This window comes from Pleurodeles waltl, chromosome 2_1, assembly GCF_031143425.1.
Source record: "Pleurodeles waltl isolate 20211129_DDA chromosome 2_1, aPleWal1.hap1.20221129, whole genome shotgun sequence".
NCBI lineage: Eukaryota > Metazoa > Chordata > Amphibia > Caudata > Salamandridae > Pleurodeles > Pleurodeles waltl.
In genome coordinates this window covers 822947749-822974034 of record NC_090438.1, presented here as the reverse complement: position 1 = coordinate 822974034, position 26286 = coordinate 822947749, and the positions used below count along the sequence as shown (strand labels likewise).

General features: G+C 42.3%; 1 protein-coding gene across 1 annotated transcript in view; it reads left to right on the top strand.

Annotated features, from left to right (window-relative positions):
• The window catches only part of MBOAT1 (membrane bound O-acyltransferase domain containing 1), a 359954-nt gene that overhangs the window by 164487 nt on the left and 169181 nt on the right, over positions 1-26286 (top strand). The window contains exons 2-3 of the mRNA XM_069218765.1: positions 4911-5056; positions 10898-10975. Coding sequence (XP_069074866.1) covers positions 4911-5056; positions 10898-10975 — 224 coding nt within the window. The remainder of the gene's footprint in view (positions 1-4910; positions 5057-10897; positions 10976-26286) is intronic.

Genomic DNA, 26286 nt, shown 5'->3' with positions numbered 1-26286 from the left:
ATTTCCGATGCTGTGCTTCCAAATCCTTAACTCCTGCATTCGCTTCTTCCTCTAGGCAGGAAGACCCTCGCATATAGCCTTTAATGCATGCTGCCAACCGTCATACGAAGGAGGGATGGGCATGGCAGACATACGGCCCTTCTAATGGTCATCCCAATTCCTGGTAAGTAATGATTGGCTCACACAAAGCTGGGGAGGCCCCACTTATAGGCTCGAACTAACCCAATTAGGTCTTGACAATATATTGCATATGCTGTTTAAAGGCACACTGTGCCAGGGCCTCCCTGATCACATCCGGGTGGTGGTTCAGACATGGCGTGCTGCCCTGAGGATGATGAGCTGGAACAAACAAGTCATGCAGCAAACTCCTGTATGGTGCAGGACATGGATATCTCGGGAGGAGGGTTTCACTAAATGGGACAAGATTGCCATTACACTTCTTGTAATATCTGGCGGGGATCCACAATGAAAATGTTCCAGGATGGATCAGACCTCATTTTCGCTTGCCCCACCGAATTTCAAAAGTATCTACCAGACCTCAGGGAATTTAATCCTCTCGAAGCCTGGCTCGTTCAGGGCACATTGGGAAAAGGGGCAATCTCTTAGATGGATAAAACACTGATATACAATTCCCCCACCGACTTTGATGGCCTGAAGGAAAAGTGTGAACAGTGGGTGGGCTCGTTAGATGACGCAGACTGGTGTGACGCCCAAATGGCTCCCTGTATTATAGCCATCCTGGCTTACGTCAGGCACATCTAATTAAATTACTTACATATTACCTATCTTACACCCAGGCAGCTCTGGTTGGCGGGTAGACGCACTTCACTTAATTGCCCCTGGTGCCACTCAGCTGACACTAATTTGTTCCATATGGTGTGCGCTTGCCCCCTTGTAATGTCATATCGGAGTGCCGTTGCGGACCCTCTAACAGGTGCCTTGGAGAACCTGTGGAGCTTTTCCTAGAGTTGCTCTGCTGGGCATATTGAAGGATTTGGGGCTTACCGTAGCAGAACAAACCTTGGTTGGAATCACCACAATTCTGGGTAAAAGAGACATAGCTCGATATTGGACCCAGTCCGCAGCCACTAGCACCTCTAAATGGACTGCTGCGGAAGACTGGTGCACAACACTAAGGAACCCTTAAATAGGGCCAGCGGATGCCCACGGAAGCATGACAAAATCTGGGGACAGTGGTGGAGTTTTTCAAGTTTAACAAATGGTCACCATTCTTGAGGTGGGAGGGCTAGACATGCTCCAGGGAAACAAATCTGCAGTGGGGAGCACCCCATATGAAATGGTATAGAATTCCCAGAGGAGATGTGATGTCATGATGTTTGTCCAAAACTCAACAAAGGTGGTTATGAAAAAAAAACGTATTTACGTTTTTAGCATTTTTGTTGTTCATACTTTATGTAATCACTCGCTATGACCTTACTCAATCTTATCTCAATTAATTATGTAATATATTTTCCCTTACAATTCCATTGGTGCGTGGTGCTTTCCACTCACATTAGATATCTTCTGTATAATTCAGCATAATAATAATAATAATTTCAGTGCAGTGCGGGAATCTTCTAACTCCCCTTATCCACTCACGTGAGTCTCTGTCCAAAAGTACATGTAGAATTTAACAACGTAACAAAAAATCCACTAGCAACACCCTCAGATTGTGTTAATTACGATTCATGCTATTCTTGCGTGTGTTCATTTTGAAATGAGTATTGAATATGGGGTGTGAGATGTGCAGCAAAAGCAATGCAATATGTTGGGTGTTCATAGATTGGTTGGTGTCTGTTGAATTATTTGTTGTGTCTGTGGAGTATGTAGGAGTATGCATGATGTCAAGTGAATGTAAAGTGTGGTGGACTCTAGAAGAGTTGTAGAACCTTATTTATAGACTTGAGTGTGTGTTGAATGTGCAGTCTGCGCTATGTTTTTATGTAGAAGAGGATGTGCTGAATGTGACATTTATGCAGAGAGTGGTGTAGGCAAAGTATTGGGTTGTAGAGTATGAAGCATGAATGAAAGGCAATGTATGGTTAGTGTGTGCTATTTGTTTTCTAATTGTGGAATTTGTGTAGGTGTTTGTGTTGTATGTTCTTTGTGTGAGATGTGATAGATGTGGGGTATGTAGTGGGATTGTTGAATGTCTGGTTGAGGCTGATTTGTAAATGAGCTTTGTTTGATGTATTTGGGAGGGATAATGTTTATTTCATCAAAGGTTTTCTAACGCTAAATGGATTGGTTACTACAAGTCATTCGACAAGTGGGTGAATGGGTACACTGAGGGAACATATCGTCCAGACTAATTAATGGTTTTCAAACTTTTTAATGTCGCGCACCCCAGTGGAAAAAAAACATTGCCCCCCCCATAATTTTTCACAATTATTCTATTAAATTGGCAATGTTTACACAAGTCTAGACTTACTTAAACATTGTAGCTAAGCTCCGTAACCTTTTTAAAAACGCAATAAATAGTTTTCTGCTGAAAACAAAGCACTGTTACCTGCGTAATGCTACTTTTGGCCAGAGCCTGGCAACCCCCCCCCATCACTTGAGGACCCCTGGGGGGGGGCACCCCCCAGTTTGAAGACCCCTGGTCCATGGATGGGTAGCCAACCACGTGATAATTGGTCCGTTTTTATAGGTTTTCTGAACAGGTAGTTAGATTCTGAACTTAAGTTTGGTCTGAGGGCATTCTAGAGGCTTGGTCCTAATACTTTCACCCAGTGAGTTCCTCTGTGTTTCATCTTCTTGTGCAAGGTGTTACATCGCCAAAGAATACTATGCTGTGATTATTGAAATGGAATTTAAGCAGTATAACTTCCTTACATAGTTTACTCTGTGATAGGTCTCTATCTTTACTAAGCTGACAGGAATCTACATCACTTTCTGTCACCTGGGAGGTCAAAGAGAATTTTAAGGACAAAATCCTGATATCGCTGATAACTTTTTAAAGCCTGCTTTAAGGTGTATTAGATATTGAAGCTTAGTGTTGGTGAAAAATTAGCTTATGCCATTTGCTTCGCCTACCACAGAATTCATTGACCAGAACTGCTACTTAAATATTTACCATTGTTGCTAGCTCATGAGCAAACGGCACAGCTATACATTGGGGGGCAATTAGTGAAGAGGTCTGAGAAAGTGCAGAGCTGCGTTAGACTATAGGGTGCATTTATGAAGCAATGGCTTATTTTCTTCAGAGCGTCGTTAGTACAGATTTGTATACAGAAAAATGAATATTTCTTTTAGTCTACTCTCTGTATAGAAACAAACTATACCATATCCGCAAGCAGTCTCTTTTAAGGTCTGGCGTTAGCCAAAACCTTTTGAGTTGCCAAAAATTATATGTATAATTTACTTAATTATAGTGGCTTTCTACCAGTCTTTTTCATTCATTGAACTATTATCGTGTCATTCACATTTTCCTCCACCCACTGCAGCATAAATTATGGGGCAGTGGATGAGCTCACTTCAGCAATTGGCAACCTTCATTGAGAGTGATGGTATTCTTCCCTTTCACAAGGAGCACATAGACACAAATGTAGTTCCCTTATGTGCCAGTGACAATTGAGTCAATGTATACTTTTTGAGACCCCAAAAATATTTTTGCTTTGATCCAACATTTTCTTGTCGATTGCTCTGGGCCTGACAACTTCTCAAAAGTAAAGTTTTGCAAAAACCATGACACCAAAACAAGCACTGTCAAAGCCAAATTGCTGGTTGAAATGATGTGTTCCACTAGAATAAGTTACAACGTTGGAAAGGTAGGCACATGGATCTATACATGCCACAAGTAAAAACTTGATATGATATTGTGTAGAAGACAATAGTTTTATGGAAAATACTGAATCCTATAAAGCGAACCCCCAACCTTTGCATTCGTCAAAAAGTCCTTGGTTGAGCTAATCACAGTGTAGAGTGTGTTTAAAACAGAGGAGGAAATCCTAACATCAATGTCTACCCTAAACACAGGATAACTAATATGTACATTGTCTGTTTGGTTGATGTCCAGGCTCCTAATTTTCTAGTAAGAACACTAAGGTTAAGCGGTTTCTAATTGATATTATATTTTTTGCATGTAAAGGGACCTTGCACTAGGATATAAAGGACACGATTTACAACTTTGTCGTTCAACAAAGGTCAACTTAGGTGTGCAAAAAAAGACTTGTGTTCACAGAATTAAGATTTGTGGATATTTAAACTCACTGATACAGCTTACTGCCTTGTAACGTCAACCGTATTGTGGATATTCCTCAGTAGTAAGTTGGCGGCTATCAGGTATGGGTGCTGTGATGGTAGTGGGAGGTAAGTGAGCATTTGGCTAATAATAAGCATCCACACTTATTAAAACCCCATTTTCACAATGAAATATATTCTAAAAAATAAAAAGGTGAGCACCTATGGTGATGGAGTAGAAAAGTTCTTCAAATCCCCCCTTATTTTACTGGTGCTTAGGGACTGTATTTCTCAACTTTTAAAAAATACTATCTTGGTTGAGAAAAAGACAAAAAGGTTAGATGTACTTCTGCACATATATTGCATATTTACTTCGGCAAATTGTTTCTTCTGGAAACAATTTGATGACGTAAGTGTAGAGCAGAAAGAATGCTCCTGGGAATCTAGAGAGCTTGAGGGAATTTTTGCAGATGCTCAAAAAACTAAATACAGTGAGTACATTTCTGTCTTTTTGAAATAGCTTTGTGTATCGGTCCCATATATATTACCTGTGTGATGTTTGTCTACATGATTTATTAATACTACAAAAATGCTTGGCTTGTTTGACAATCTCCTTAGCTTCCTAATTGAAATAACTGGTAAAACATCATCCATTCTGCCTTCCAGTTTGCTGATGTATTGTTGGTAACTTTCTTTAAAAATAACTAATCAAGAATCTTTTGTTGCAGGTGAATTTCGTAGCTTGTCAGCTGCTTGCTCTGTTGGCTGCATTTTGGTTCCGCATTTACTTGAGTCCCAAAAATGCGAGTCCTGTTGTTCGGCACGCGTGCGCTACCATGTTTGGTATCTACTTTGCTGTCTTTTGCTTTGGATGGTGAGTAACAAGATCTTTTTCTGGAAAGTGTTATAGAATTCTAATAAGTATATCATTTTCTTTTAGTAAGTTTTATCATTATGACTCGTTCTTTCCTAATAACTTACTGCATGTTACCATTTATGATGTTGGATGAGAATAAAGAGAAAGAGAGAGAGAGAGAGAGAGAGAGAGAAGGAATTCAATGATTTAGAAAACTAACTGTATGGAACTAAAATATAGTTGTCATTTTAAGAGTGTCAAAGCGAGAGACAGGAAATTAGCATACCCCTATCTTGGAGGGTTTACTTTGTCTGAAAATCCTTCGATCAAAAACAGTATAATTTCAGTGATTCACTAAATAGGTAAAGATTTTCAGTTCTGAGTTACCAAGAGACCAATATCTTTGTTTACTGTGGATAAAAAGAATTTGATGTTTGGAAAGAGTACTGGATATTAAACCTAAGGCTTGGTGCACAAAGATCAGGTTGCAATGTTTGTTTCTGGAAAATATGTAAACCATAAAAAGAGGTTGCAATCTGGGATTTAAGGGTAAATGAAAACCAGAACGTGGGCATTGTTTTAATCATAGTAGTATATTAACAGAACAGTGGATGCCATTGTAAAAAGATATTGTAGCAAGAATATTGACAACAAAAATATTTGGAAGGTAAGTATATATATGGACACACACACACGCGTGTTTATGATTCAGTCCCAGCATAACCAAGCTCAATATCCATTCCTACCACATCCATGTCAAAATGAAACCTGGAACCTATGGTGCAAAAACAAGGAATGTTACTTAGTAACATCACTCGTATAATCCACTGTGGTCAGATTTAGTGGAAACATATTGAGCTGTGCTCATTCTTTCCCCTATGATGGAGAATTCACAAGAGCAGCACATTCTCTAGACAGCACGGACATAAAGTGTGTGGTGCAATTCGAATACATGTCCAGCAAGTGCTATCGCTGCACTGCTTTCAACAAAACATAGAAGCCACAGACTTAGTAAAAATCATTGCTTATTGGTCCTTGCAACTGGCTTTCAAATAAACACGTTGGGATAGATGTATGAATAACTGGTTGCAGTTTCCGAGCAGTATTTTTGCGACCAGTGCAGATTTTTAAGAACTGACCTATATATTAATAGGTCAGTTCTTAAAATTCTGAATTGTACTGAGTCAGAACCCAACCAAACTCATGAATATTGATGAGGTTAGTTGCTAATTGCGCCTCGTTACGATTGGATATCATCACAGGGATGGTGCCTTTCTTGGGTCAGCAGACCCCCTTGTCTGTGATTGCATTTCGATAAAGTAAGCTTTTAAAAAAAAAAAAAAATGTTACTTGTTTTCCTTAAAGGATACTGGGCTGTGTTTATAAAGAAAGGTTTACTTATTTGTGAGTTTGAGAGGTGGCAGTGGTCCTATGGACAACTGCATGCTCTCAAACAAACTTTTATAACATTCACAAAGAGGAAGGAGTCCCCAAGGGAACCCTTCCCTTTCACAAATTGGTCACCAACCTAAAGATGGGAGTCAGTAATTTTTCAGTAGTCTACAACAGCTTTTTCAGTTCTACAATATTGATACTTATGGGTATAAATCCCTGTTTGGAAGGGGTACCTAAAATATACCCATTCCAAATAGTGATTCCGTATCCAATTCTTAACTTATTTTAGTATTCTGTAAAAAGCTACTGACTCCTAAAATGGGTCCAGAACATTGCTAATGGTAGTTTTTCGCCGCAGACTCCAAAATTCAGGGCGTTTGCGACTGAGAAACAACTTTATGCATCTGTCCCAAAATCCCATAGGCATTGCGCAAAAATATAAAAAAAATTATTTCACATTGTGAACTGCCCACGCAAATGATAAAAGAGATGCTACTGGTCCCCAAATGTCTTCAATACTTCAGCCACCGCTTCCTGCAGCAGCACAGTTTGCTGACTCCAAAGGACTTAGAGGTAACAGTAAGTAACTCCTTAGCAGGCTTCTCCATTCTGACTAGGCCTGGGCAAAACTTCAATTACACCAGAGTAATCTGAGTTACTTTAGTAAGTCCACATTACTCTTTGACACAGAATTACCTATAAATATGCGATTACTCCTCCTCACGTAATGAGGAGTAATTTGAGGGGGGAAATCCTACCACGAGTTGACATTTAGTGAGCTTGAGTGTCTATTTGCTATTTGTGTTCTCCTGTGTTTAGTGCTGTTTATTAGCATAAAAAGCATCATTGTGCTCATTTTGGATACAAGTGCTTTTTGCACTAAGGAAGTAGTGCTAAATGTCGGGAGTATGCTGTGGGAAAATTCTACCTCAAGAGCAAATTTAGCAAACTTGAGCAGCTGTTCCTGCTCACAGTTTGTGTTCTGTTGCAGTTAGTGCTATTTCATAGTGCAAAAAACATCCGTGCGTCAAAATGGGACACAAGGGGGCATTTTAGTAGGAAGAAATAGTGCTGAACACAGAATCACTCTTCTCATGTAATTCTGTTTAATCTCGCGGAATACCTGGCTAATTCCATGTTTTTATGATACATGGAATTAAGTGAGTTACGCCCACTCCTACTTCTGGCCAGGTAGAGAAGGTATAGACCCAGATTAGACATCAGTAATACATTCATAGCCCAGTCTGTCTTGGTATGTTGAGACAAAGAACAGTGCAGTGTGACCTTGGCCTATTATAATAGAGCACCAAGCACTCCAAAAGATATAAATCCTGGAGCCTAAGTAGGAATTGTACGTTTAGCCAATCTTTGCCATTTGTCTGAAGAGAGTAGAAGGAATGTGTTTTAAATGTCCATCATTAACCTCTTGCAGTCAAATCTTAATGATGTGCAAACCTATTTCCATAAATGGACATCCTTCACATGTGGTGAGAGTGGACTGCTGTAAAGAGAAGTTTGAGTGCTATTTTTGTGGCACAATATTATTGTTGTTGATATACATTCTTCTGAATTGATGCTGCATATGCCTTTGATTGCATAACTTGGAACCATTTATTTATGTTCATGTAAACAATGGGATTTGATGGCAATTTAAAAAAATGGTGTTCTCTCCGTGCACAAATTCTAAAGCCCAAATACTGATTAATGGGAGATTTTTAAGATTCAAAGTATTACCAAAAATGATGTCTTTGGTCCTCCATACTTTTTAATGTTGCATTCTAACCATTTCCCATTGTGCTGAGCGATGTGAGGAATTCTTTTGATTAATTTATGGAGGAAAGCGTATCAACCCTTTACGGTGTGTAGCCACAATCTTTTTCCATGTGTCTATACCAGCAATTTTAGACTTAGCTAGTTTGGCTTAATCTCTGGGTATAGGTCAAAATAGTGAATTGTGCATTTCTTATCACACCACTGAATAGAAAAAGGTTAAAGATGTAGAAGTGGCCTGCTCAGTGGGCTTATGGCAATGTGAAGTATCTTGGTATACAGATATCTTGCAAAAGGAGTAAAGTGATGGTTGGGAACTACTTAGAACAAATGTGGATAACTGAACAGCACCAAATGTGAGACAGAGGGCAAATTATAATTATAGTGGTCAATAATTTGTGACTTAAGTCTCCCTCTACATAATTCTCTGCTTTTGAAAAGATAATGAAAGACCTAATATATAGTAATAAACTAGGCACAGATATATATTGTAAGCCTGTGGACATTGATAAGAAGGGGAGATTTGAATTGTCTAACATTAGGCAGGCAATTCCATCCTTTTTTTGACAACAGTCTTCTAGGTTCCTTCAGAAGTGTGATAAAGATGTTCCAACATAGTTTGTGGCTGAGAATGGAATTGTAAAGATATTTTGATGCAAGTCTCTTTGCTTGGGGAGTTCCATTCTCTGTCGTTATTTTGGGTTTTGATTTTACAGAACTTGATGAGGGAGGAATGAGACCAAATGAAGGAATTTTGATAGGATGGGGCTTTTCACCTATCTAAATAACTCCTGAGATCAAAGAGGCCAACAAATTGATTTATTGCCAATGCTGAATGAGTAATGGTATTGGTGGAATCTGTGACCTCTTGACAGATAGTTGCTTTTTGTCATTTGGAAGTATACATATAATCAATAGACTGGAAATGTCTGAAATATGGAATTACATCATAATGCCACTGTAGTATTCGGTGTGTCCCCGTTCCCTGTTTGTCTGAGCTGGTGTCTGGAATGCTGAGAGTGAATGATGTACTGAAATATTGGTGTGTGGTGTGGAGTGGAAGCCAGGAGATAGTGACAGGTCGAAGGAGGATGACTCCTGACAGAACCTTCGTGCTGAATCTGTAGACAAAGGCCCTGTCATGTACTGAATATCAATGGGTAGAGACCAGAATGGAATGGTGATGATGAAGGTCTTTAGAGCTGCCTGGCAACAGACCACAGAATGTAACTTTAATGAGTCCTAAAGGTAATGTACTATGGCTGTTTTGTTTCAAATTATATAAATAACTAGGGGGAGGAATTGAATAAGAATATTCTAAAACAGGAGTAATAGCGGGATTTGTCTGCACAATCAGTAAAATCTGATCCACAACATCATAGATTTCACTAATGATGGCAATGTCACTTGAATCAAATGTTTGGCAGAAATGTGAAGAGGAAATAGGAAGGTAAGAACATAACCCTATGGAGTGTACTAGAGGTAACGTTTTTTTGAAGGATGTGAGAGAATTCAACTGGAATAAATTGTCTTAAACACAGTTTTGTGCAATAGAACAATTATTTATTTTATAGTTCTGTCAGTATAGAAAGCTGAATCCATGAGGATAATTCTATGTAGATGGAGAGCAAGGTTTATGTTAAAACTGGGGACTGAACCAATTAACCCTGAAGGCCGGTTACCTATCTCATCACTTTTGTTTCGGACCCTGTTTCACAGCCTACTGTACTCCACTAACACTGTAGAATGTAATCTGACTGTTATTTGAAGCTTCAAATCCCAGGGCTATATTCAAGATCTTCACCTCAACCTCTACAAACCTACTGATGACATGGTTAAAAAATGGAAGTTACCAGTTTAGACTTATCCATAGGATTAAACCATTTTTACCATAACAAGATCCCGAGGCTGTCGGCCAATCTGTGGTTCACTCTAGATTTGATTACGGAATGTCATTCTCATTGACAGTCTTAAAATCAACCTTGCCCCGTTAAAGCCACATTTCATGTTGCAGCTAGGCAGATCTCTGGAGTGACTGCTTTGACTAGAATACTCCTACATTGATCACTCTTAGCTGGTTCTCACCACTGCCAGATTATTTATAAACGTACTTGGTTAATTTATAAGCTCCTTCACTCTGACCCCTTCCTCTGGGGAGAGGCTATCATCTAGGCAACTATGATTCTCTTCTTCTTGAGACCCCATTGGCATTTTGGATTAATATCCGCAAAATCTCTGTGCAAGTTCACTACTTTGACAATGGCTTCCCCATCTCCTCTGGTCACTTTAGTATTTCCCATCCTTAATTCTAAACCTACACCTGTGTTAAAACTTACCTACTTGGCTCTTTTCCATGGTTTTTATTGAAAAATGTGGGTGTAAATAGGTTTTGCTATGAGCAAGTATGATTTACTCCTGCTTGTAGAAAGGCTTATTCATAGAATTCAGCGTATGCTCGGAGTACTACATGAGTAAACCAATGCAAAGGCTTTGTTAATTGAGCCCTGTGATTCTATGAATCAAATCTTTAATTTCCACCAGAAGACATTTTTGTCTACCAAAGTGACAATTTTCTGTTCAATAAGATTTGTGAATAATGCCCAACAGACATTATATGGTTGGAAAATATTATGTATACATGAACCAATTACAACATACACATTTATCAGTATTTTGCTTCTGTATCCTTTTCAGGTATTCTTTGCATATTTTCACATTGGTGTTGCTGTCCTACTGCATCATGATGACTGCAAGCATCCCGAATTTGCACAGGTATGTACAGTGCTTCTCAGAGTCTTACCTGTTGGATCTCCGCATGGGGACAGATGGAGGAGGAGCACAAACAAAGCAGCATAGCCTTCATTAACTTGACATCCCCTTCTTTCACTGCTGTTGTTTCTGTTGTCAATGAACCATGAAACCAGCAGTTGATGTATCACCCCCTGGGTGCAGGTTTTTGTTGTCATACCAAGTCGGAAAGTGAGTCATTGGAAGCGGGGTTAATGTTTTTGAGAGGTAGAAAGTTTCTTTAATTCTTCATCTTTCACTGTAAACAGAGCCTTCACGCAGTTTTCTGTAGATAATCGATCTACAGTGTTTCGTAGAAGTAGGTGGTAGTCTGGAATATCGAGTAGGGAACATCATGACTCCTTAAGGTAAGGTACGTGCAGATAGTGAAGTATAGATTTACTATTCTTAACTCCACATCTGCATATGTGTCGATATTATGGTCATTGATACTTTAGTTGATATATCAAGGTATAATGATCTTCCAATCCACAGCATGAAAGTATAGGTGTGGCTCTCTACTTTGAGTAGGACCTACACAAAGTAAGTAATATAGATAACTCTAGTCCAGCATTTGAGGAATGCAGTAGACGCAGTAGATGTTAACATAGATTTGTACAAAGCAGTATTGCCATTAGTATGGGCTTGTAGCACTGTTGGGTTAATGACCTGTTCTTCATTGTCTATTAGGGTAACTATACCAATTATTTGAACTTAGTGGTGTTTGTAAAGCACTGCTGCTTTTTATGTATTATATTCTGCACTTTCTGATACTTATGGATGTTTAATAACTGTTTGGATATTGTTTCAGTGCCTTCGTCGCTTTTACGATTTTGTACACGTTTTCAATGTTATTTTAATTATTTTTAATATTGAAAAAAGTAATTACATAATTGTTGACATCATTGATGATATTACATATCGCATCACTACTGACAGTAGAAGGGATCCGCAGACATTGCACTTACCAGCACTACAGCATTTTACACTTCACCCTTCTTGATCCACAATCTTTTTGGATCAAAACGTATTTCAGTTCAGTTGCCCATTTACATCCAAAAAATGATAGGTGACTCCACAACTGAAGTTCAGATCTTTAAAAAGGTATAGTGTGTTACAATTGTTATTGTCTGTGTTTCTGCACGCGGGAACATACACAGCACATTAGTAGATGTGCAGAGGGCAATAATTCAATTATTACCAATTAGGAGTGGAGGCTAAAGCTAGGGGCTGTGACTCACAGTAGATAAAGCCTGGACTGTTTCCCCTCACGTTCCTCTATAATGGTAATAAATTACTGTTTTACATGTTTAGTAGACATAAACAAACCAAAGCCAGAAGACAAGGAGTTAAACCTGTGCAGTGAGATAAACTCACAATCAATGGTTCCCTTCAGCACTAACAGAGTCCTGTTCCTCTGGAGAGCCATTGTAATGTGAAAGTATGAGTCATTGCCAGTGTTGTTTACATTAGTTTGGCTGTACTAAGGTAATAACAAGGGTTTGGACATTGCACTTTGTTACTAAATGAGTGAATTAACCTTTATCAGTACTTTTGTTCTAAACAATATCTCTTTTCTAGGGTACATTTATTTTTGCACAGTCTAAGTAGTATTGATGCAGACGTATGTGGGAATGGCCCATTCATCGCAAAAGGTGAAACCTGGAGTGGGTCATAATGCCTCTTCCCTCCCTCAACAGTGATAATAAATGTCATACTACCCTCAGTGGCCCAGTATGTGTAGGTTGTTATGTAATAGTGTTTATACAATTATAGACAAAGCTATTTAGCCAGAGTAGAAAATTAAATATTAGCATCACAAGATAAATCCAGCCCTTACTATGGTAATAACATGGAATTTGACCTTGACAGTGCAGTAGTAAATTTGTGAATGTTTATGTACTAGTGCATGTGGTTAAAGGGCCCTGATTCATTGAGCCACATTTATTTTCAGTGACATGCCATATGTATATATGTTACACCTGAAAATCTATGACGCCAAACAAGTAGATAATTTAACATTTACTTAAGCATCTACAGTCTACAATACGTAGATACATTTCATATATCTCAGAATGCGATTAGATAAAATATTTGCAGAATTTTTCTAATATATATGTTTACAGTCATCTTGTCCTACCTACTGAATAATCATAAATCGGAGTTATGTGCTACAGTACAGCTCACAGGCTTCCAGAATGGAAAGAAGAATTGAACTCCGAACCTCAGCTGCCAGGGCGGCCCACATGGTGCTGTCTTCTTGATATATCCTACGTTGTGCCCACTATAGGCCCAAAAAAACGCTTATGCAGCATGAAGTTGACCCATAGAGTGACTAGAGGTCCTAAAAACATTCCTTCCCTGTGCAACCTTATTTCGTTTTCAGGGGCAGAACATACACACAGCACAGTGCACCTAATAAATTGCACATTACACACGTGCATAGGCAAGCCTAGTGTTTATTTTCTGCAGGTGCTTGCAAGTGGTGGGCACTGAGATTCATTTTGGGGACTGGGACTTATTTTCCTCAGCTGGCTTTGACCCAGAGTAAGAAACGGGAAGGCAAAGAAGGAAATGAAGGAGCAAGAGAACAGGAACAACAGCTCCATAGCTAGCAAGCAAGGATGAAAAATAACCTAAGTGTAGGGTGGTGGAAGAAAAAGCAATGAGGGATATTCAAAGCTAGGCATCCTTGGTATTTGACTTCCGCATCCAGCAATGTGGGCTCCTAAGAAAACCTATATACCCCTGCACTTAGTATATTCCTTTTTTGCAAGTTACACGCTTGGCAGACCCTGGAGACATTCAGATAACACATTAACATACAAATGAGAGAGCAAATAGCAGGGCAGAAGCAGTGCTCTAACACAGTTGTATGAACCTTTTAAACTTACAGCCTCCTTTTCTCATTCCTTCATGGCACTTAAATATTGGCACATTTTGTAGTACACTGTCCAACTATATGCCTAAATCATGGTGTAGTAGTACACTGTCATTTACAGGCAGCATATTTTCCATGGAAATAGTCACAAAAGTCACACAGGCATGCAGTTGGTCTGATAAAACTACAGAGTGCTCAAAGGGTAACTTGTGGAAATTGGGTTTCAGGGAATATTTATCACTTGCACATCATGAAGTAAAGTGTTTTGATTTGTGTTGATCCTATTAACATCTTTATTTTCATTACACTTAAGATTTTTTTAAAGTTCTTATTTTATGCTTTCCTAACTGCTCATCTATTTTGAAATATTTGTACATTTCATTACATTTACAGATATTTAAATTTTGTTGTGTACTTAAAAAGAATGCAGCCCTACAGCCTTTCATTGTACACTTCTTGTACCCCAGAAACATTGTCATATAGTTCAGTTTACAAAAGCCCTTCATTTTGAAGAGAAAGAAAAGTAAATACCAATTTTCACATCAAAAGACTAAGTAGCAAGTTGTCAGAATACATAGTTTGACATTTGATCATTATTGTTCATTCACCTTCTAAACCTGATTATTTTGGGCTGCTGAAGCATCCGTGCCCCTTCTTCCAATGCCTATGAAGTTTAGGAATTCTTTGCTTTCAACCTGACAGACTAACAGCAGGTACTGAACCTGTTGATGAATACAGGCTGTAGAAACAATTCAATAGTGAGTGCAGAGCTGTGGGTTTGGATCTTTACCAAGTCAACACGAGCTAACAAAGTGGGGATGAAAGCAGTCACTGTAGTGAGTTATGACGAAGTTTAACCAAACAACCTTTAAGCAAACATTGATAAAGCCAACAGTTTTAACTTTCTTTAACTTTTGCACAATGTTGATCAGCTATGAAAGGAACATTGTGAAAGGGATTTCTGCAGTGAAGTGCATTGATATGCTGCACGTTTTATATATATATTAAAAAACCCTTAGACATTCACTTAAGAAATCAAAGGTTACAGGTATGTCATAGTTAGGATCTGAATTTACTCACACAAAACCATAGAAATTCAGGAGTTATAATTATGGTTAGCTCAAGTAACTATTACTCGTGCCCTAAGGTAATCATTACTATTAACTGCTGAGTTTATTTGGTTTTGTTGTGAGGAGCTGTTGTGTGCTTCATGCAGTTCATACATTCTGCTTCTAAAGATGTTGGAGGATCATCAGATGATATTTGTTCAGCTATTTCTATGAAAAGCATCTTAGGAAGCATTATCCTACAGATCAGAACTGATTCTCGAGTGAGATTTGCGCACATGGAAGTAAAATTCCTAGGTCATAATATGTTATACCTATCTGTATTGCCTAAAGGAATTCTCTGACTCCAAATGAAGCTGTTGAGCAGCCCTTTTGTTGATCTAAAGTTGTACAGTTGTAAAGTTGTACAGAACTCACCCTGTATGAATAAGCCACCATCAACAAAAACAGGTATACTGGGCAATGTGTTACCTAAATGCCTCTTTATCCTCATTGGGGCCGTTAAGGAAAATACTGTCTGTACTCTTGTTCTAATTTTTTCCTTTATCTCAAGTACCCTATTGATCCAATCTGCTTGCAAACTGTGATAAATGGAAAATCTCGACATATCAGAATTGCCATGCCTTTAGAATGTGCTTGTGGGAACGATTATTATTGAATGAGTTGTTCCTAGATGTACCTGCCACGCACACGCGTACACCACTGAATAGACCAACATTTAAATGGCACTCTAACAGACTAGTGTCTGAAAGAGGCGGGCCCAGGTGCGTACTATTTTTTTAATTTCATAAGGTTGGCAGACAGCTTAAATTGTCTGCATGTCAGACATAAAAAACATAAACAAAGTACACTGTTCCGAAACCTATGGAAACTGAGAGTGGTGGATGCATGTTCTTTTTCACAGTGACAGGACTATACCTCAGCATATACTGTAGCACTTTCCTGCTTGCTAATTAATTATACACTGGTTCTCCCTGTCATACATACATATACTGGCACTCACCATTTCAAACGTTCCTTGATGTACAAAATGGAGCACCAGCACTTATTTTTGAGGGCCGGCACTTATATTTCTGCCTCAAGCATTACTGCGAGCAAAAGACACATATGGGAAAGACGGAGGAAGAGGAAAAACGAAAAAGCGTCACAATGGGAGAAAGCAGAAAGCTGCAAGAGTGAGCTGAAGGGACAGGAAGTGGCTTTAAATGGATTAAAGAGGGCCGAGATGGCTTCAGGATTACGCTGCCTCAGTATTCCCTGTTTGCACATTTAATTGCAGCAGCCGCATGTTTAAGAGAAGGGCTTTGGTCACCGGCATGTTTTTGTTTAAAAATTAAGCACTGCCTAAATCCATGAACATGTCAACACCATTCCAATAAAAATGGTGGTCACGTTTCTATTTTGTACAAGGGTGACAGAGGAGGACACACTACACTTTGCACCATTACAAAAAAAGAAAAAGAATATACTAATATCTTATGACGTGCACAAATGAGAGCACTTAGGGCTAGATGTATCAAAAGTTTTTGCATTCGCAAACGGTGCGAATCGCAAAAATCGGCCGTTTGCGAGTGCAAAAACGTGGTCTGCGATGCATGAAAGGCATTCGCAGACCAAAACTAAGAAATCGCGAAATTAGCTTTTTTTTTGCGTTGCGACCTGGTTTTGCGAGTCGCATTTTGCGATTCGGTATTTCCAGTAGGAAATTTCGAAGCGCAAAATGCGATTCGCAAAATCCAAGTCGCAAATAGATGCATCAAAAAATTGCAATTTGCGATTTTTCGCAGAATGACATTTTGCACATGCAAAATACCACTAAGCGAAACGAGGTGGTAACCAGGTGCAACCTATATAAAGAGGCCCAGAATGCCTCAGACTCTTTTCCACAATGGCTGCACTCTACGTCACGGCGAGGAGGATGAGGATCTTGGCAGGTTTGAGGAGAGGGAGGAGGAGACAGGAGCGCATTTTCAGAGTGCGCATTACACTTTTTGACCTGACAGAGGAGGAAGTATATGAGAGGTATAGGTTGAACTCAGCCATGATACTTGATCTGATAGCTGAGCTACAACCCATACTGCAGCGCAGAACACAAAGGACTCACAGCATACCCACCCATGTGCAGGTATTATGCTCCTTCCACCTACTTGCCTCAGGGAGCTATCAAGGGGTCATAGCAGCAGCTGGAGGGGTTTCACAGAGTACCCTCTCCAGATTTTTCAATGCATTTATCAACGCCATGCTAAGCAAACTCCAACAGTACATCAGATTCCCCCACACCCTACAGGAAATACAGCAGACAAAAATAGAGTTTTACCAGGTAGCACAGTTCCCCCACGTCCTAGGTGCCATAGATGGCACACATGTGGCAATCTGTCCACCATCAGCCACAGAGCATGTGTACCGAAACCGTAAATACCAATATTCCATGAATATTCAGGTGATATGCAATGCCTCCTGTATCATAACTGATCTCGTGGCCAGGTACCCAGGGAGCACACATGATTCGTACATCTTTCGCCACAGCGGCATTCACACAAGACTGCTAGCTGGGGAGTTTGGTGAAGGATATCTACTAGGTAATGTCACTCTGTACACTGGTGCATAGATGGCGAACCCATGTCAGATGGCTCAGTTACTCATCACACCCTCTGTCCCTTCCAGGAGACAGTGCCTACGCAGTGCGCACCTACATGATGACACCCTACCTCAATCCCACAATATCAGCAGAACGGAGATACAATGCAGCACACAGGGCAACCCGCAACGTGGTGGAGCGCACATTTGGACTGCTGAAGAGTCGCTTCCGTTGCCTCCACAAAAGTGGAGGGGCACTACAGTACAGTCCAGAGACCACATGTAGAATAGTGTCAACTTGTGCAATCTTGCACAATATAGCTACAACCAGGGGCATACCTATAGAAGTCAGTGACACTGAATCATATGAGGATGACGATCCCATACCACCTCTACAGCCAGCAGACAGGACCAGTGCAGCAGAGGGAAGGCAAAGGCGTGCCGACATCACACACAACCATTTCAGAAGTGAGTATGAATGACAAAAATCCACTGACAACTGTACCTGTAGTGATATAAATGTATTACCTTACGTCAGGTAATGAATGATTGAGAAATAAATGAAACAGGTAAAGACACAAACCCAAATAAACTAATGAGCAGTCACGCACTATTCCCTCATAGTGGCAACAGCAGTGTAATGGTGGCAAGAGCCACTTTCTTCTCCCACGCACACCACTCGGGTGCCCAGTTAAGTCACTGGCACCTCGATTGTCACCTTCAGTGGCAGTGCTGTGCCTGGCACTGCGCCGTCTGGTGTCTGCTGCTGGTACGGCAACACTACTGAGGCTTGAACTGTCCTTAGTGTCCCCCAAGGCTACCTCACTGGGAGTGGGCAGATCTCTGTCCCATTATATGTTCAATCACATTTGTGATGTGAACTAGTCCCTGGACAACGTCCCTGCTGCTATGTGCAGCCTCCACTTGTGCCGCCACTGCGCGACGGGCGATTAGTGCAGTGGAATTCGCCATCCTGTTGGAGGACCTGCAGTAGCTGCCAAACATTGTCCGGAATCTGTGTTCCTGTCTGCGCAGGCTAAGCCTTTCATGGCGCAGCTCCTGGCAGAGGTCACGGACAACACTAGTTAGGTCCCTGGTGTCCTCTGAAGCCTGCACCTGTCCCTCACGCAGCTGTAAAATATTGCCATTTAGTGCGTCCAGGTTGGCGATGCAGGCCCATCATGTTTCGGTTGTGCACTCGCAGGTTCCGGTCTCAACTGAGGATCCGCTTATTTTGCAGACGCTGCTGCTGCAACATAGCAGCCTCAAGGCCCCCGAATAAGGACGGACCCTCACCTGCCTCTTGATGTTGTTGCTGGGACTCTTTTGCAATCTTGCGTGGTGCTGGCTGACCCCTGCCCTCCAGAATCTGGCTGCACCTGTCTGGTGCTGACGGTGTGCTTGGCCCTTCCAAGTGCTCATCAGAGTCGCCGCTGAACTCTGGCAGTGGTAGTGCCCTGGGCCTGCGGCGGACAGTGGACATGTGGAGGGACCCACTGGTGTTGGTATCCGAGGGCTGATGGGTGTCCGTCTCTCCTACACATGTACTTTCTGTGGCTGCTGGGCCTGGCCCACCTGCAACAACAATATGCAGCATGTCAGTTCTGTATGTTACATTATCTGTCAGAAAATGGCAATAAAGGTACAGGTACTGCTCTACACGGTGTTGTGTGTGTTGTGTTACCTTGGGTGTCACTATACTTCATTACATTGTTATGCTACTGTCTGTACTAGTTTGTGGACTGCCACTCCCATAATGCATTGTTGTGCTGCTTCTAAGATGTGGACTGGACTACTTCACACAATGCTTCACATTACATGCTAATTCCTAAGGGGCTTTTGTGCATACACATATGGGGTTCCCAAACATCATTGCACTTACCTTGGCTGGTACTTGGTGTGCCGGAGGTGTCGATGTCTGTGACCCCAGTCACAGCTTCAGGGAGGAGTGTGGATTCCACCAGGTCCTCCAGTGGTGTGGCTGGTGCTTCTGTTGGTGGTCCGCCACCTGTACCCCTGGCCTCCGCAAGTCTCCTTGCCACCCTCTCCTTTGCACGGGAGCGCAGGTCGTACCACCGTTTCTTTATTTCCTCGATGGAGCGCTGTGCCACTCCAATGGCGCAGATTTTGGATTGGATGTCCAGCCATAATCTTCTCTTTTCACTCTCAGGAACCTGGAGTGAACTTTTGCCGAACAGGCGGTCATGGCTCCTCACCACCTCCTCAGTCAGGACCTCAAGCTCCTGTTCACTAAATTTAAGCTTGCGCTTCCTTTCTGTCTTCTCCTGTGCTGGTCCTGGGGTCTCCATCCTGGCTCAGGTGTTTCTGCTCCTGCTGAGTGCTGCTCTGTGTGGCTGGGCTGCTCTCTCTCAGGATGCTGGTTTGGGTGTGGCACCTGAAACTGCCTGGGATGACTCATTTCCTGCTGGTGATGTCATCAGGCTCCTCCAGGTGTGCATTCTCGAACTTTCTCGCATTTTGCGATTTTTTACTGAATTTTAAGAAATCGCTAATTCCGAATCGCAATTTTGTTACATGACCAATTGCGACTCGGAAATAGCGATTTTTTAAAAATCGCTATTTGCGATTCGCAAGCTCATGTTTTCATACATATGGCCCTTAGTTTTCCTTTTACACTGCAGCAGGGAAGAAACACAAGATGTTTAAGCACCCTGTTTCCCACTGTGTTTCACTCTCTCTGCTAAGGTACCATTGATCAACCAAAAAAGGACATTATTTGGTTATGGGACACTCAAATATTGATGTTGGCCTCAGGATCACTAGGGCGACACCCTTTCCCCTATATTGCCTAACCAAGATATCAGCCTTTCCGCAGTGAGTTATAATCACTGCATTGAACAGTTGCCTCATCATAAAAAAGGGAAATTAAGACTTTTCCCCTCGATTCTCCAAAGACTTATTAGAGAAAAGAAAATCCCTCAGATGGATAGAGAATAAATGGCAAGAATTTCTCTCAGCCTGTAACTTACTGCAGATAAAGGTAGCCAGAAGTACCTACAAGAGAGTCATGTTTACTGCGAAGTTCTCTGGGTCACCATTCTTGGATTCCCTTAACTGTTGGGGAACTCTGTGCCAGCAAAGTCAATTGCAACAGCTGGGCAGTGTAGTCAAGCGTTAGCAGGTTACAAGGCCTAGCCCTTGCCTTGAGGAAAAGGGCAGCTGTCAGCACTGCAGCAAGATTCACACACGTCTGCGTTGATGTAGCTCTCCAGGATGTTGGAAAGGGTCACACACCACTCAGTTGAGGCCAGGTTTTCACAACTCTAGCCAGATACAGGCTCCCAGATTGCCCTACAGTCTTGCTGACACACAAGTGGGTATCCGCATGGGGGTAAGCCTTTTGTATTACAACCACACATTCCTTGAGGAAAATGTGTTGGATGGTCTCACCTTACTGTTTCTGTAGGCAGCGCCCATTATACATCTTACACAATAGTTTTCACGTAAAAATGTGTATTATCTACATGTAACCATAATGGCATGTGTCCCAAAGAGATGGAAACAGTTCCACATATGTTTACATTCCAAAGTTCATGTTTGCGAATGTGATCACACATAGGCCCTCATTCTGACCTTGGCGGGCGGCGGAGGCCGCCCGCCAAAGTCCCGCCGTCAGGTTACCGTTCCGCGGTCGAAAGACCGCGGCGGTAATTCTGACTTTCCCGCTGGGCTGGCGGGCGGTCGCCTTCAGACCGCCAGCCAGCCCAGCGGGAAAGAGGCTTCCACGATGAAGCCGGCTCGGAATCGAGCCGGCGGAGTGGAAGCTGTGCGACGGGTGCAGTTGCACCCGTCGCGTATTTCACTGTCTGCGCAGCAGACAGTGAAATACATTTAGGGGCCCTCTTACGGGGGCCCCTGCAATGCCCATGCCAGTGGCATGGGCACTGCAGGGGCCCCCAGGGGCCCCGCGACCCCCCCTACCGCCATCCGGATCTCGGCGGTCCGACCGCCGGGATCTGGATGGCGGTAGGGGGGGTCAGAATCCCCGCGGCGGTGCAGCAAGCTGCGCCGCCGCGGAGGATTCAATGGGGCCGCGGTACACTGGCGGGACCCCGCCAGTGGTGCCGGTCCGACCGCGGCTTTACCGCCGCGGTCGGAATCCCCATTGAAGCACCGCCGGCTTGTCGGCGGTGCTCCCGCGGTCCTCCGCCCTGGCGGTCAAAGACCGCCAGGGTCAGAATGAGGGCCATAGTCTATGATAGTGAACATTAAAACTCAAAAAGCCACAAATGGGTCTATTACCGACTGCACTAAATGAATTTCTCCAAGGGGCCGGGAGTTATTGGGCCTTCCTGCATTGCCTCATGGCTATATAAATGCAGCCAAATAACCTAGGCCAGGGTAAGTTGATAACCCATGAAATGCACAGACCAATAGTAGGGTTTTCCACATCCAAGGGTGCAGTGGAAAATGAAGGTATAGGTCAGTTGATTAACTCAGCTGGGGACTTTCATAGTCGCAAAGTCCTGTTTCACCCTGGACTGAACATAGAATACACATGGAATGTACAATATGCCTTACTTTGAGGGCGTGAAAGCAATATGTCCCCGGTCCTCATGTGACTGGGAAAATGATAGAGGTACGTGAAAGTAGAGGGATGGATCAAGGATCTAGGTATCAACAGGTGATCTCTGGCTCCAGGATGATAGTGATCTACTGACATGTCAATAGGCATATTGACTGGTCATCCTGGTCCTATGCAGGTTTTTCTGATATCAGGTTGGCCCCTCTCAGGAGTCGTAGTTCAGATCTTCATACATGAAGTCAGGCATACTCACAGTTTCTCCTTGAGTCAAGGAGAAACGCTTAAAGTAGGATACACAGCTTAGGTCATGGCAGAAGTAAGAGTAGAAACTGAGAAATTAGTGAAAAATAAAATTATATTTTTATTTTCTTCCTCAACTTTGTTTTTCCTTCCTTTAAACAAAATTTGAAAATGGCAATCCTATCTGTGTTTTACAACATTGCCTAACCATTTACACCTGGACTATCCAAGATTCAGTTAAATATGCTGGAAAATATGTAAATACTCTGCAAAATTCATGTAACTGTACACAGAGTTACTACATAAGCCATGAATTTCAGTACTAAGCCATGAGTACTACAAGAGTAATATACACACGTGCTGAGCAAAGTCTTTGTGAAAAAGATCCAGGGTTCTGCCTTAATGTTGGCTGTAAATTGCTACACAGAAATGCAATCTTTTTCAAGACACAGTTACATGGAGGAAAGGCTAGATAAACTTACACATAGTTCTAATTTGCTGCATTAAAAAGTTAAAAATGTTGGACAGTGCTATGTAGTCTAACTCCGCCTGCTTCTCATCATCATTCAGTGATTCCATCTTCTCAGTTGCTGACTGGACTTGCTTTCTGGGTCTACAGTGTTCTTTCTTTCTTTCACAGGACATTGGGTCACAGTGGAAGGCAGGGTGGGTGGCTTTGGAACGATTGCTTTTTGTGATAGGGTGTTCATCAATATTACCTTTCACATTGTTGTTCTTACTTGAGATCGTTGTGTGTTTCCTTTTCTATATTCATGTCGGTGGACAGAGGCATCCTCCAAGCAGATCTGGTGAAAATGCTGTAGGGATGCTATCAATTCTGCTTGCTCGGGTTTTCAAAAGACCAACAAATCACAATGAAAGAGCTCTCAGTACATGCTCTTATAAAAGTGGTTTTCTCACATCTATCTCCTTTTTTAGGACTTGGTTGATAGTGCAGCTGTGTACAAGATCTATTTTTGGCAATATTTATGGAGTGGACTATTGGGTCAGGCCCCTTCAGCTTTGGCTTATGTAGATCAGTGTCTTTCAGCTGCTGTTTTAAGGCATTGACAATCACACCGTAGATCAGTCCCAAGGAATATTTCTCTTCACTATTCATTTGGAGTGTCCTTCCTTCTCCCACTGAGTGCTTGCATTGCAGTGCATAACTGACTACTTGACATCAAAAGTGTACTTTTTTATACTTTATTTTAGTTTACAAGTATAGAGCAAATAACAGCCTGCATCGCAGTGGTTGTTGTTACATAAAACGTCTTCACATGCAGAACGCCAATAACAGAGGTGCATAAACAAACACCATGATGATGCTCAAGTCATTTATATGTTGTCAAGGTGTATCACTGCAGCATACAATTCAATGTCTTACCCACATACTTACAGAGCCCACAACAAATGCAACCCTGTTAGGGTTCAAATTCCCGACAAGCTCCCTCTGCGTTCCGTGGCATAGTCCAGACACATGGGAGGTTCTGTCTTAAGATGTAACTTAGCCCATTAGTCCCAAACAGAGTCACATTCTAAAACATCTCTTATGTTCGAGCTATCTCCAATCCCACTCCCTTTTGCAGCTCTTTCTTATTGGTCTGTGCTGTGCCCCAGCAAGTAGGCCTGGTAAGGTTCCCAAGTTTTCAATAGTTATCTGATTGTGTATACAAAATGACATATTTCTGTGCCAGTCTCTGTGTGTAGCGGGCTGCGCACCCACTGCATTGCCACCCTGCGCCTTGCCAATAACAAGCTTATAGCCACTAAACGGTGAGTCTCTCTACTTAGACGTTTATCGTATCCCAGTTAAGCCAGGAAGGACTTCCTCTTCAGTGTTTCTCATGTAATGGCTTCTAGTTCTTGAAACACTGCTTGCTAGGTAATTTCAGTCCCCAGGCACTTCCACGCTAAATGCAAGAGTCCTGCCTCCCTTCTGCACAGCGCATACAATTAGCATTATCTCGAAACCCATAGTAAGCAAGCCAGGCCAGTGTATAGTACACTCTATTTATGTATCTGTAGTGGATACGTGTATGTTTACTGTTCAGTGAAACAGTCTTTGTGATGGAGCAGCAGTATTGACACTGTTGGTCGGTAATCTTAATCCCCCGATTTCTCTTGCTTTCGAATGTTGAGGCCTGCACACCTCTTGGGTGTATGCATAACGTGTGGCAACTATATGTAGAGGTGTTGTTGTTTGAAATACGTAAGAGCCCACCAACAGCTGTGGGAGCTCTAGAACATCATCACTAAGTAGGGCCTTCAACATATGTCGTGCCCTAAAATAGTAGAAACGCTGGAGCACAATTGTACTGTCACATCGGTCATGGACCTGATCCACCAGCACATGACACCTTCACTGAAGAAATCACCCACAATGGATATACATAGTGTAGGAAGGTTGCTCTGTATATACTATTTCAAAGTAAGAAATAGTGTGCACAGAGATCAAGGGATAATTCTAATGCTCTATTTTGTGGTAGTGTGGTCGAGCAGTAGGCTTATCAGAGGGTAGTGTTAAGCATTTGTTGTACACACACAGGCAATACATGAGGAACACACACTCAAAGACTTACTCCAGGCCAATAGGTTTTTAAATAGAAAAATATATTTTCTTAGTTTATTTTAAGAACCACAGGTTCAAGATTTGAAGTAAACACATAAAATGCAAGGTACTTCACACAGGTAGGTTAGGAACTTTTAATAAAAGCAATATCATATACAGTCTTTGTTAAAATGGCAATAAGCTATTTTAAAAGTGGACACTGCAAAAATAAACAGTTCCTGGGGGAGGTAAGTAAAGGTTAGTTTGTGAGGTAAGTAAAACACTTACAAGTCTCAGTTCCTGGGCATAGGCAGCCCACCGTTGGGGGTTCAAGGCAACCCCAAAGTTACCGCACCAGCAGCTCAGGGCGGGTCAGGTGCAGAGGTCAAAGAGGTGCCCAAAACACATAGGAGCCTATGGAGGACAGGGGTGCTCTGGTTCCAGTCTGCCAGCAGGTAAGTACCCGTGTCCTCGGGGGGCAGACCGGGAGGGTTTGTATAGCACTGGGGGTACACACTTAGGCACACAAAACTCACCCTCAGCAGCACAGGGGCAGCCGGGTGCAGTGTACAAAGCAGGCATCACGTTTCAGTTAGGAAACAATGGAGGGACCCGGGGGTCACTCTTGCGGTGCAGGCAGACACGGGGGGCTTCTCGGGACAGCCACCACCTGGGATAGGCACAGAGTCGCCTGGGGGTTACTCCTGCACTGGGGTTCGGTTCCTTCAGGTCCTGGGTGCAGTGCTGGTTCCAGGCGTCGGGTCCCTTGTTACAGGCAGTCGTGGTCAGGGGGAACCTCTGGATTCTTTCTGCAGGCATTGCTGTGAGGGTCCAGGGGGGTCATCTCGGGCTACTCACAGGGTCGCAGTCGCCGGGGAGTCCTCCCTGTGGTGTTTGTTCTCTGGATCTTGATCCGGGGGTGACGGGTGCAGAGTGAGAAGTCTCACGCTTCCGGCGGGAAATGTGAGTTCTTTAAAAGTTGCTTCTTTGTTGCAAAGAAGTTGCTTTTGTTGAGCAGAGCCACTGCTCACAGGAGTTTCTTGGTCCTTTAGTCCAGGGCAGTCCTCTGAGGCCTCAGAAGTCGATGGTCCCTGTCGTATGCATCGCTGGTTGCAGTTTTTCGAGTCAGGAGACAGGCCGGTAGGGCTGGGGCCAAAGCAGTTGTCGTCTTCCGTCTTCTCTGCAGGCTTGTAGGTCAGCAGTCCTTCTTGTTTCTTCAGGTTGCAGGAATCTGATTTCCTGGGTTCTGGGATGCTACTATATTTAGGGGTGTGTTTAGATCTGGGAGGGCAGTAGCCAATGGCTACTGTCCTGGAGGGTGGCTACACCCTCTTTGTGCCTCCTCCCTGTGGGGAGGGAGGCACATCCCTAATCCTATTGGGGAAATCCTCCAAAACTAAGATGGAGAATTTCTAAAGGCAGGGGTCACCTCAG